Source organism: Anabrus simplex, chromosome 2 (assembly GCF_040414725.1).
Source record: "Anabrus simplex isolate iqAnaSimp1 chromosome 2, ASM4041472v1, whole genome shotgun sequence".
Classification (NCBI taxonomy): Eukaryota; Metazoa; Arthropoda; class Insecta; order Orthoptera; family Tettigoniidae; genus Anabrus; species Anabrus simplex.
Window position 1 is genome coordinate 1152503904 of NC_090266.1, and position 14078 is coordinate 1152517981.

The 14078-nt window shown below is 37.3% G+C and overlaps 1 protein-coding gene across 1 annotated transcript in view; it reads right to left on the reverse strand.

Moving 5' to 3' along the window:
- The window catches only part of LOC136863813 (HEAT repeat-containing protein 6), a 248820-nt gene that overhangs the window by 91793 nt on the left and 142949 nt on the right, over window positions 1–14078 (reverse strand). The window contains exon 13 of the mRNA XM_067140151.2: window positions 3278–3362. Within this exon, the coding sequence (XP_066996252.2) occupies window positions 3278–3362 (85 nt within the window). The remainder of the gene's footprint in view (window positions 1–3277; window positions 3363–14078) is intronic.

The window sequence follows — 14078 nt, forward strand, 5'->3', positions numbered from 1 at the left end:
AACCATTCCTTGGTCTGGTCTCTCAACAGATACCCATCCGGTATGGTTGCACCTGCTGTTTGGCTATCGGCTTTATTGGGACACGCTAGCTTCCCCACCGCGGCAAGGTCACATGGTTCGCAGGGGAGGTGCCGTTCCATACCTATTTTAATGTGTGTGGGTTTTCCCCCCCAACTTTTACAAAAAATTCTGATATAACGACAATCCGCTACAGCGAGTAAATATTTTTATTTTGCCGTTATGAATTCTCGTTATAATGGACTTCTACTGTACTCAGTCTCTTTTTGACGACAGTTTCCCAAACCTCCTCCCTGGGAATACTACCGTATGCCTTTGTTAGATCTACGAATATCATGACCAGATTTTTTCCATATTCCCAGTTCTTTTCCATACGCTGGTATTATTCCCTTTTCCCAGTCTTCTGGCACATGTTTCTGTTTTCATATGTACCTTAACAATCTGTACACCAATTATAGTCCAGCAAGTTGAGCATCCTTTATCATTTCCACACTAATTTCATCCAACCCTGGTGCCTTCCCCATTTTTCATTTTACGGACTGCTAATTCCACTTCTAAAATTATTATCATCATCTACTGTCGAGTCATCACACCATATTACTACTGTCTCCTCTGCATAATTTCTCACATTTAGTAGCTTATCAAAATATTCCTTCCTTCCATCTTCTCTATTTTTTTCTGGATGTGTTATCAACTCTCCACTTTCCTCTTTCATAACCTTTGTATATATTCTCTCTTACCCATTACTTCGTATAATTCCATACAGCAATTTTTTCCTGCCAGCTCCATCCATTTCCATCTTGTGTAAAGTCTTCCCAACTTTTCTTCTCTTGCAAATTTCTTACATTTCATTTTATTATCAAGGCATTTTCTTTTGCTTTCTTCTTTTTTAAAAATCTCTATTCCATTCTTGCCATGCTTTCTTTTTTTTTCCCACTGCTTCTCTCACATTCTCATTCCACCATGGTGTCTCCTTTCACTCTCGTCGATATTCTACCACAGGCACCCTTGGCCCCATTTACTAATGCCCTTTTAAATTTGATCCATTCATCTTCCACATTTTCTACTTTAGTAATGGAAGTTTGTTTCAGTCTTTCCAGAAATTCTTCCTGTACTTTCTTACCTTTAATTTCCACACTTTTATTTTACTGTCTCTTATCTCCTTTAATTTTTCCAATTTCCTCACTCTTATTTTTGCTTCACAACTCTATGATCTCCATCGAATGCTTCTCCTGGTAAAACTTTACATCCACCAACTATCTGCGATTTGTCCTTCCATCGGAGAGTAATCAATTACAGATTTTATTCTTCTGTCATCCCAACGATATCTTGCAATTTTCCTGCTGTTTTCCTTCCAGAACCATGTGTTGCCTACAATCATTCCATTCCTCTCACAAAGCTCAAATGCTTTCTCTCCATTTCTTTTTCCATATTCATGGGGTACAATTACTTCTTCCTTGGCTTGTCTTTATTTTCCTACCAGTGGATTCAAGTCTCCCATTATAATCATTTCCTTTTCTAGTTTCTCCAGCATTTCTTCGATATCCTCCTCTTTTTTCCCCGTCTGTGTTGCATACACTTGCATGAGGTCCTTCACCTTGTTCCTCATTCTCAGTCTACTTTTAATTATCCTGCTGCTGATGATGTGTACCATATCCACATAATCCTCCATTGAAATTATCAGGCACACTTCATTTTTCACCTCTCTGCCACCACTTCAATACCAATTTACCTTCGCTCAACCCCATAATTTCTATACCCTCTTTCTCCATAAAATCCAACACTACTTCTGCCTTTCCTGTCAGGGTCATAAGGTTGATTATGCCCACCTTCATTATATTGGCTACTGGTCGCCCATTTTTCACAGTTCCCCCAGCACCCAAGGAACTGTGCGTTGCTTGCAGGGTACGCCCTAACCTTTTCTGTGGTAAGTGAAGAAGTACCATATTCATATTTAGGCTAGTATTACAGTAGGGTTGCCACTCACACCTGGCAGTAGGTATACAATGCCTGTGGAATTTTTAACTTTAGGCCACTCCTCAGGAGTACACACGCTTCACTGAAGTAAAGATGTTGCTGACAGGAGAAATTACTTACATAGTATCTGCCAGTGGGACTGGGATCCTCTTCTGCCATCTAAACCGATGACCATGTTCTCCTTTCTGGTGAATTTATGTGTCATTTTCTAGACAAAGGCTTCACCTGGTCTTCAAAGGTAGCATCCCCCACCTGAGTCAAGTTTGGCCCTCGGCCAGACAGTCACAGGTTGTACCGTCTACTGTCACATACTGTAGGAGGATGATCCTGACCTGTCTTCTACTTCATCACACATAAGCGATGAAAACGTTGTTCAAAGTCTAATACCGAACACTACAGTCACACTTTGTACGTAGCAAATAAACCACATTCCTCTTAGGAAGGGTAAATGCAGACTAACTGTACCACCACATGCAGATGTGCTGTGTGTCTGAGCTGTTAGTAACAAAATCCATAAAACAAGAAAATGTATATTAGTGTCTTGAATAATAACTGGACAATATAAGTTATGGAGCACAGGGAAATGGGCTCAAACGGGATCATGTATTGACCATGACAACTCATATTTTGTGAATCAGCTTGTATTCCTTCAAGTTTAACTGTGCTCCCCGTGTTGTCAAATCATGTCCTTTCCTTTCATGTCTAGGTTTCCAGTAAGTTTATCCAAGACATGCACATGAATTCTGTCAAAATTATATTTTTGTTTTATTTGCAAAAGATAGAATAGGGATGATTCTGTACTAAAAAGGAACTTTCATTTAATTTGTATCGGTGTAACAAGGGTCGTCTAGAATAACTGAAGTAAAACCAGTTTCTAATTTTTTTTTCACCTGAAACTTTATAGAGTTGCCTTGCATTCAACCTGTCTTAGTTTAAGGCAAATACGATAGAATCCACGGAAGGAATCATTTCCAGCAATAAAATAAAAAAGAAAGAGAGTTCAAACATGCCACTTTTCAACAGTCAAGTGCCATCCATTCCACAATCCACACAGTGCAATGAGAACTTTGGTTAATGCTCATCACCTGTGAGATAACACTAATCAGGATGATGGAATGTTAACTGAAGCAATGCTTAGTAATATTCAATGTTAGTAATTCAGCTATGATTAGTTTGTTAGTAATTTGAACATGAGGTTTTATAATTTATGGTTTATTAGAAACTTGGATGTGCACATGTTATTTGTCTTGAGTTAGTATAGAGTATAGAAATGTTTCATTACCTTCTCCGAACTAGAGGCTAAACGAATGCTTCCAACAAGTAACTCTCGCATGAATGCATGGGGTATTTTTTGATTGCGATCTGCCCTGCAAAGCAAAATTGTACATGTTTTAGAAAAATATGAATGTCTCTGTTCACGTGAAGTTGCTCTACTCCGAAGCCCAGATGCCCATTCAGGACTCTTGAGAGTGGTCAGCACCAAGTGGGAAGCTGGGTGAGGGAGTAGAATTAAGAATCATCTTGTACTCATTAAAAATTCCTAAATTTGATTAAAGAGCTTACTTTATTACTTCTAATTTTGTAAATATCACTTCACGATATATAAGAAAACAGAAAGAAATAAGAGACATTAAAATCCATTAAAGGCAGGCAGAAATTTGGTTCGAAACTGCTAAATCAGGGGAAAAAAAGATTACTTGTCTTTCAATTTTATTTGGTAGCAGCTCTGCTAGCTTCTCAAACAGAATTTCAGCATAAGAAAATATTTTTACATGAATTCACTTAATTTGTCACAGTTAAGTTTATGGCAGAGAAATGAAATCTTGTAAAGAGTATAAAAAACAGCTACAGGAAATGACTGGAATTTTTTACATTTGTTACGGTATGGAACATACTCATGCATTTAAGAAAAACAAAAGTATAAACAACATCCCATTTTATATATTACAATGCACTACATCAACTGCTGCAGCAATCATGAAACTACAGAATTAAAAAGGAAACAGCAAGATAAGAATGTAAATTTCATAGAGATTTGCAGGCACTCTACGAATACCACGTCCTTACATTTAAGGACCTCGAGTTGATAACGAACTACAGATGAACCTCAGGTATACATTTTCTAAGGGACGCTGCTAAAATAATGTATAAATTACAAAACTTAAAGGTGAATTTTCTTATGGAACTGAAACTGCGTTATTACATTATTACTGAAATTACTGTATATGAAAGCAATAAATAAAACACACTACAGTATTTTGAGTACAGTACCGTACTTACAGTACTTGCATACAGACGATACTGGTGCTTTACACTGGTTGAAAAAAAATGATCAATTTTTCCACACAGTCATCTGGCTCCATGGCTAAATGGTTAGTGTGATGGCCTTTGGTCACAGGGGTCCCGGGTTTGATTTCCGGCAGAATTTTAACCATCACTGGTTAATTTCGCTGGCATGGGAGCTGGGTGTACGTGTCGTCTTCATCATCATTTCATCCTCATCACGACGCACAGGTCGCCTATCGGCGTCAAATAAAGAGACCTGCACATGGCGAGCCGAACATGTCCTCGGGACACTTCCGGCACTCAAAAGCCATACGCCATTTCATTTCATTTTCCACACAGTCATACACTAGCCTGTTACATACGCGTGCGCAGTGATAATGCATTCAATAAATACATGGAGCGTCAGCATCCAATGTTTTGCTTAACAAATTGTCGGCGGCAACACTTTTATCCGCAGGTAGAGTCCGAAAGGTTATCTCTAAAGAATTTGCTCATTGAATTCAATGGGATTAAAGACTGTCAATTTTCTCTCTGTGACTCTCATATCCTCAGTACTGTATAATGTATAAATCAGTAAGTAAATTAATATGTTTCATTCATGGGGACCAGGCAAATGTGATGTATTAATGAGAAAATGTAAAACTGAAAAATGTACAGTATAATTGGGCTAAATAATAATGGAAAACTTTCGGTGCCTAAAACATTTAGCATGTAACTAAGAAAAACGTAGAAGTGAAACGTATAAATGAAGGTCAACTATCATTTGATTATTTTTATTTGCGTCGATACTGCTTTTCAAAAGTCAATTGGTACTGCATACTACTTTATATGCAAAAGTTTTCTTGGGCAACAATTTTTACGCCTCTCTTTTACAGTATTGACAAGGCAGACCTTATTAAACTCATTTTCAGGGTAAGAGATTAACAGCTCCCTAGACCTTACTCGGAAGGAATGTGCTTTGACCGCCCTGAAATCTTGTACTTTTGCTACAAAGCTTTCAGTCTTGCCATGCTTCCCATGCTAGTGCATTGTGTTCTGGTGGTAATCACCGCTTCTTTTCCATAGTTCTTCTGAAGTCACTGTTGAAGTTGTTTACCGTCACACTAACACACCAAAGGCTTTCTCGATGATGCAAGGATGGGAAAGGGCTCTGACTGGGAAGAGCCCATGGCCTTAATTAACCATAGAACTGGCAAAGTTAAATCTTGTGGTGGCAGCCATATTTTGCAGCATTTCCTTGTCTCAATAAAATACAAAATATACATGACTTATGAAATAAATCTACAAAATTTTATGCATCTACGTAAAGCTAATACATTGAGAATTGTCGTATTGACATGAAATTGCAAACATGTTTTGACTAAAAAAAATGTACAGTCTGTTCAAAAAGTGTAATTCCTAAATTAAAAATAATAATAAAAGTTTTGATTATATGTACACTAAACGGAAACATGTTACAAAACAGAGCTATACGGATTGTCAACAGTATACCTGTAATGCACTGGCAAAAGTTTCATCACTCTGAGAGGTATATTGTTGCAAATATTAGGGAAAATTTATTGGCATGCCTTGCTTAGGAGGCGTGACCTTAGACCACGTTGTTATGATAGGTTGCTGTGTGGCAGGCTCGTTATCACTTTCACTTTCCGATATTTGATGCAAAGAAATAGCTGATACACATTCCGAATCAGACTAAATCTGTTCCTTCATTCTCAATATCCTCAAAGTCAGATCTGTCACTTTCATCTTCCAACAAATTTCGCCATACTTCATTACTAATTTTCCGTAATGAAGATGCCATATTTAGACACATACTGTACTAAAAATGCATGTAATGATCAAATAAGACTATATATATATATATATATATATAGAGAGAGAGAGAGAGAGAGAGAGAGAGAAGTAAATAACCCGCACCCAACAGAAAACTACAAAATAAAATGAAATAGAATAACAAAGCAGAGTTTGTGAAGGTTTGTTTACAAACACTACAGAAATGGCGCTCAAACAAATGGTCGGCAAACTGCACTCATTTATTTCCGTGAAATTACGCCCAAAGAGGTTGTAGCTATGAATGAAACTGAACTCACAGCTGCTGTTGACTTAGAGAATGACAAAAAGGTAGACAGTCATAATATCTGTTGAAGAATTGAGAAAATTACGTGATGAAATACGAACATGTTGAATATTCGACAGTTGCCAGTTCTATGGTTAAGGTACAGCCCCAGCATCTACCAGGTGTGTAAATGGAAAACTATCTTCAGGACTTCAAACCCAACATCTCCCGAATGCAAGTTCACAGCTTCGCGACCCAAAGAGCGTGGCCAACTCATTCAGTGAAAAGATCAAGTGAATTAGATAATCAATATGGCTGATGTGACATCAAGTGAATCACATGAATCTCCGAACTCTCCTAAGAAAGGCACTCGTTCAACCGTTCACAGAATAAAGAAAGAAATTGTCATGTTGGTATTATGTGTTCTAAATATGATTGCACTCAGCCATGCCAGCAAATACTGCTTGTTTAGTGCGGTTCTCTGTCACCTGGGTCTGTTGCCAGGTACAATGACGCCCTCAATCTAGGACTGCTCAGTGAGTCTGTCAGTCCTAGGTGATAAAGCAGTTCTTACACTCTAATGCTGATAGCCACTGGATGATCACGAAACATTTCATTCATTATTTGCCCTATTGTTTTTGCATTTGTAGTACTCTCAAATTCTTCTTTAAAATCAGATCTTGGCCTGCCAGTAATGCGAGACTCGTGATGACTGTCCTATGTCCACTGATCATCCTGGTGTCATCTAAAAAACTGCGACAAACAAGAGCAAAGCCACTTTGCTCAAGCGCAGTCGTATTTTGAATATGTAATATAAACACTTCATCTTCGTCATCGTAGGATCCAATACAGCATTGTGTAGCACAAGTTTTCTGATAATTAATTTGCCTTGTGTATGTATAATATCTTGATTTGTTAGGACTTTAAAGTTAACATAAGAAATCAAATATTACAGTGCATAATTATGACTCTCTACATATGTTCTGTAACGTTAACGTAAGCATTTCTTGGGACTACAAAGTGCATGTAAGATAGGCACAAATATCTATAGTACCACACTTCTTTGCATTTGTCTCCATTTATTTTCATTTCTCTTTACTACCTTTTCCCATTTGTTTCACTCTCTTTGGTTGGCAGAACTGGGGATATGAATGCCACAGTGGTGCTGCTCTACTACACTTGTCAGCACTCTCTTGTACACTCAGCACCCAATAAACCTTCCATGCACAGTAGTTGAGTTCAGAACATGTTTATCCAAATTCTCTAATATTTTATGCAGTTTCAAGACTACTGGTACCGGGTGAGTTGGCCGCGCGGTTAGGGTCATGCGGCTGTGAGCTTGCAACCGGGAGATAGTGGGTTCGAACCCCAATGTGAGCACCCTTGAAGATGGTTTCCTGTGGTTTCCCATTTCATTTTCACACCAGGCAAATGCTGGGGCTGTACCTTAATTAAGGCTACGGCTGCTTCCCATCCCACCGTCACCGCAAGACCTATCTGTGTTGGTGCGACATAAAATAAATTGGGAAAAAAAAAAAAAAAAAAAAAACTACTGGTAACAATCTGCCCTACACACTGCAGAGAAAATTGCATCGTGCAAGGGTGATAGTGCTATGGCGTAGGACCAATCTACAGAAATGGAGCTTTCTTCCAGCTGATACAGATATAATGTGCTGTTGTTTTGCTGAACAGCATCTCCCTCTGCTGATCTACCCTCCAGTTTTGCATTTTGCAAAGCAACTGATAAAGCCATCTCAGCAGATAATTTTTCTTAGTGTGACCAAACACTGAAAAGAAGGCTATAGCTTCTGCTTGCTAAATGAGAGCAAAACGAGTGTCAAGTATTCTACGGAAGAATATATACAAAGTGAGTCAGATAAGATGTTCGCCTCAGATAACTCAAAATCTTAAATATATTAAAAAATCTGCTTAATTTTTAGTAATGTTACCAAGGGTTTCATAAAGAACTTGCAATACTCTTCCGGAGTGTTCTACTGTGAAAAGGGTGCTAATTACAAATCACTAACCAGGTGGCCCTGGGATACACTACACTATGTGTTAATCTTGAGCTTGTTGGCATACAGAGATCCTTTACCTTCTTCCGATTACATGTAAAAAAAAAAAAAAAAAAAATTAAATGGCGTATGGCTTTTAGTGCCGGGAGTGTCCAAGGACATGTTCGGCTCGCCAAGTGCAGGTCTTTAAACTTGACACCCGTAGGCGACCTGCGCGTCGTGATGAAGATGAAATTATGATGAAGACGACACATACACCCAGCCCCGTGCCAGCGAAATTAACCAATTATGGTTAAACTTCCCGACCCTGCCGGGAATCGAACCCGGGACCCCTGTGACCAAAGGCCAGCACGCTGACCATTTAGCCATGGAGCTGGACAATGTACATGTAAATACACTATGATAACACTGTATGAATTAATGTGATATTTAACCAATGTTTGAAAGTAAGTAAGTCTTATTTATTCGGTAACAATATATCATGAAAACACAAAAAAGACCAAAGTCAACATAACATGTCAGAATGATAACATTGTCCTTAGAAGCTCTCACATATTCATGATTCTGTTACCTGTTATCTATGACAATATTAAAGGCACGGTTCAATTCTTGTGCAAAAGTGCTTTGAACAGAACTGTTACAAAGTGTGTTTGTGTTCCACAGTAAAGCACACCAACACCCTACTAGCACACCAATGGAGAAATGGCAACCTATTCTTGATGATGTGGAAGAATGGTTCAACCAGCCAATATTCAATGTGGAGTGTATAGAGAAACTTGTTCAGCATTAGGGCAGGAGCCTAAACGGCAGGAATGATTATCTGTAAGACTCAAACTATCATCAGCAAGTGATTGTTTTTGTATAGTGTATGTTGTCCAATACACTTAACGTAAGTTTTTGGACACCTATCAGGGTTTCAACTTAATAACACTTATGTAAATTCAAACCATCAGTACTATCATGGGAGAAGAAATGGACAGACAAAATAACGATGCTAATGTTTTAATATAGGCTACTTCAAGTTTCTATATGTTTTACAAGATTTTAAACTTTGTCCTAGTGCCAAAAGCCTACAAAACAGAGCATTTGCATTTCACCACTGTCAAATATGACCATACCTTAGTCAGGATAGCACCCCACAACCTCGGGAAGAGAAACGCAACTAACCGACTTCACCACTGAGACTGGTTATAGACAGATTTGGCCAGCGAAATGCATGGCAATTGAGATCAATAAGAAAATTGCAACAACTGTCCTCACATAAATCCCAAGGGGAGTACTGTTGAAAACTTTAACAGCATCAAAAAAAAAAAAAAGTCCTGCAGAACAAAAAAGAAAAAATTAGTGAATATTACGACCGAGTACCTCACTTAGATCCTGCTGCTGGAAATAATTAGATGGACAGATTTTTGATGTCATGGCAATACTTGCAGGTCAGATTAATGGTGTGTACATCAAAGATATGAAGGCCTTTTTTTGAAGAATTTATTTTGTACCAAAAGCAAAAATTTGTTGCATAAAAAAAAATATATATATATTTGAAAATAATAATTAACTTCACTAATGCACATACTGCATAACCTAATAAATTATTCCTTCTCAAATGAATTTAACATGTAAAATAGTATTTACAATGAACTGATTCGGAAATTTAATGTGAAAATTAACATCCCAAAAACAAGAACTCTATGCGATTTATATCAAAGTGGACTATTGACCCACAATGGGTGAATACTATACAATACAGTACAGTAACAAAATAACAAAAAATAGATGTGCGCTGTATTCGTGATGCTACTGATTAACAATAGTGCAAGACGTATCATAACCCTGTTATGTGGGGGTGGTGAATTGTACTATGTAGATCAAGGTGATCCTGATATTACATTTGAATGTTACCACTAACAATGAACCAAAGATATGCCAGAGAATAATTTTCCCTGCAGCATAGAAGAGTCAATATAAGCCGCTGAGAGCCAAAGCCTAAGTCAAGAAACGTCAGTTTTTGAGCTATACCAGTCAGTGCACTTATAACGCATGAAAATTTGTTGTGAAGAAGGGGTATAACAATAACTCCCATGGGAGACGCTTGAGAGCGCTGGATGCATTCTTCTCATCACGCCAGAGTGGAGCGCATTTATAGGAATAGTGGTACAAGCATACCTGCCAACTTCACAAAACCAAAAATCAGATTTTGATGTGAAAATCAGAAGAAATCAGAAGATACAATTGGTCAAAACTGCTTATTCTACATGTCTTGCACAATACAGTACTATGATATATTTATAACACTTATTGTCTCAAAGCCCGACTGTTGCTATATGAGGCTACAAGGCTAAAAATTACACATCTCTATTCATTCCCTCACAGGAAGTATGTGAGTGAGATGATCGGTCTCTGATAAGCCTTCCTAAAATAGTATGAACTCATGCTCCACAAGTGTGAATCAGTCATGCACTTAGATGCCATTACTTAGCAAATGCATAGATTAATATATTGCATCAAGTGCCCGCGCGATTATGCGAAGCAAAGCGCAATGCGATTTGTATCAAATAACTAGCTGATGTACCCGTGCTTCACTACGGAATTCTCAGAAAGACTGTCCTTATAGTTTTTCCAACTGAAGTCAACATAGTTCATTACAATGACGTCAGTATGAATGATGCTATTACAAGCAACGCTGTCATATGAAATATTCGGTAAAATGTAAAACAGCACATTTTCTTACTTTTAACGAAAAGTACTATGGTGTTGATCTAACAGTTCAAAGTTCCAGAGCTAGAATGACCAGGCCGCAGACAGCCGTGAACACTCCTCTGTCATTATTCCGTTTAAGTGTTCACACTGCTCATTCCAATCACTGCCTCAGAGCAGGGATCGAATAAATGGAATACTATGATGATCTAGTGTGCTATGTACCAGTACTATCAGAATATTTATGAACCAGAGGAATGGCATGCTAAAGAAGAGAGATTTAACTCCCCAGCTACTTCCCACCAATATTCAGGCAGGCTGTTATACTCAATACACAGCAGTAATACCATCTATCGGAGATAAATGGCAGCAGAATACACAAAGCACATCGCAACGAACAATGGTCAATGTAATGTTATTGTTGATCAATTTTATGAGTTTTCTATATTGCAGACCTTCACATTTAGTTTTCTTCCGACTCTGTGATATTAGAGCATCTAATGTAAAGTGAGTCCTCCTTTCTTTCATGACTCCCTCCTGTGTATTTTTATCGTTCATGACTCATTCCTAAAATCAATCATCTCCACAATTATTTGTAGTGTAGATTGTAGTTCCTTATTCCCCGACTTTACATACCAATTTTCATTAATTTCTGTTCACCCATTTTCTCGCACGTCGGCGCTGATATTAATGAATATCTCTTATCATAGCCAGTATGGTAATAAAGTATAAGACATAAATGATAGTAAATTTAATAATATATAACTTTAGTTATGTAGTATTTGTCGATAGAGCCAATAACAACATCAATATCTGAGAATTAAACTTTAGGCTTTCCCCTAAACTATCATTTCACACAGTGTGAATAAAACTATTTATGGCCTAGATTGTAGAGACTTATATACCTATTTTTATTAAATTCTCTTCAGTCGTTTTCTGGTGATGCGTGTACATACATACAGACAGACAGACAGACAGACAGACAGACAGACAGACAGACAGACAGACAGACAGACAGACAGACAGACAGACAGACAGACAGACAGAAATTATGGAAAATTAAAACGTGCATTTTCCCTTGTTACTGTGGTCACGACCGGTACAGAAATATCATTCTTTTTAAATTCTGAGCAATGTACAGACAGAACTCTTATTTTATTTATATTGAGATGAATTAAAATTAGTCAGAATTGTCTCCAAATGGCTCCTAAAATCTCAAGAATAGTCGTTATAATTGAAATTCTATCACCATATTATTACTACTTTGTAAAAGAGATTCCACATCGATCGGTTAGTCTCTAGAATCGACTATACTGATGTGATCAACAAATTAATCTAAAAAGCCACCTAATCGATACTTTATTTCTTTTGCCTTTGGCAAACTTAAAAACACATTAACAAACACAGTACATGTTTCGACCACTTAGTGGTCATCTTCAGCTGTTTATAAAAAATCTTAGATGATAACATTTAAAAGCAAGCACATTGGATCTTAAAACTATATCCCATGGGAATCCAAAAACTATTGTTCTAGATGCTTTAAATGAAATGGAAGATTGGGGGGGGGGGGGTTGGGGGTAAGGAGATTTATGCGAATGATACTTAAATTACAGTATCGTTTACAATTGTGTTTAAAAACTTAAATGATGAAAAACATATTTAAAATATTTAAAAGCATCTATGGTAAAATTCTTTTTGATAAAATTAGGTGGCGTGAATAAAAAGTTCATGTTTGTAATAATCTTCAGGCATTTGTGAGAAAATAATAACTTAATTAAAATTCGCATCTGTGGTGATGTTAAACACTTTGTTTTTAATAAACATACTTTAAAATATTCTAAAGTGTCTATGGTAAGGCACTTATTCAAAAACACTTGTGCTTGAATGAAAGTTTATGTCATATGCACCAGTCTTCAGGTATTTATTGTTTATATTTAATAACTTCCTTGAGTGATATTCTTGTGGTTAAAAGGCCGTGTTGACTGTTTAACTTCCAAGAATTGCTCTTTGGAATGTGATAAAAGAAATTGTGTTAGTCGTTTAACTTGCTAAAACCCTGTGGTGGCTTCTGTTATATAAAATGCGATCTGATTCGGGCAGCTTGCCTCGCGATCTGTAACCAGTAGGAGATCATAATATATTAAAATATGACATATGATAAAAGTAAAAAGCTCCGAATTCTAAATGGATAGCGGGAAGATGTTTGTATTCGAGATTGCGTGGCCTTGACTTACCTTATCTGGCAAATGTTTAATCCGCGTTGCCTTGGAGAACTGCCTTCGTGCACGACCTAGTGTGATAGCGGTGTGACATGGTCTGACTGTTCGTGGAATATTCCGGAGAAAGGGGAAGTAGAGTTGTGTCGTCATCTAGTACGTCTTGTGAGGGGGGAGGGATTACTGGTTGTGTTTCAGTGACGTCGTGTTCGAGTATTTCATTTGTTTGTCTTGTTTGTTTACTGTTTACCATTTCCACATATTTATTGAATTGTTCGTATAGGAGGTTTTTTTCGTTCGTTTCGTTTAGATTCCGTTCCCTGTTCTCTAGTTTATCGAGAGTAATGTGGATGTTTTCTAGGTTATTCATTAAACTTCCTTTATTAACCCTACTGATAATTTGGAGATCTTGTTTGATGTTAGTGAAATTGTGACTTGCCTCCTTCATAAGAGCTCCCATAGCAGAGTATCTTCTGTATTTCTCTGCATTAACATGTTCCTGATATCTAATTAAAAAGCTCCTCCCAGATTGCCCCACGTATGTATGTTTTTTTGCACTGGGTACATGTCAATCTCTAAATGCCAGATTCCTGGAATTCGTCATCTTTAAGTTTATTGACTTTATTGTGATTAAAAAATCTCTGTTTTGTATTGTTGTTGGTTGAGAAAGCTATTTTGGTATTGTGCTTCTTAAACAAATTCGCGATTTCATAAATCCTCGGGTTATTAAAGGTGAATTTGACGTATTTCTTTGCATTCTCCGATTGTTGCTTTAGTTTAATTTGTTGTTGATATTTGCACTTAGTAATGATTTTG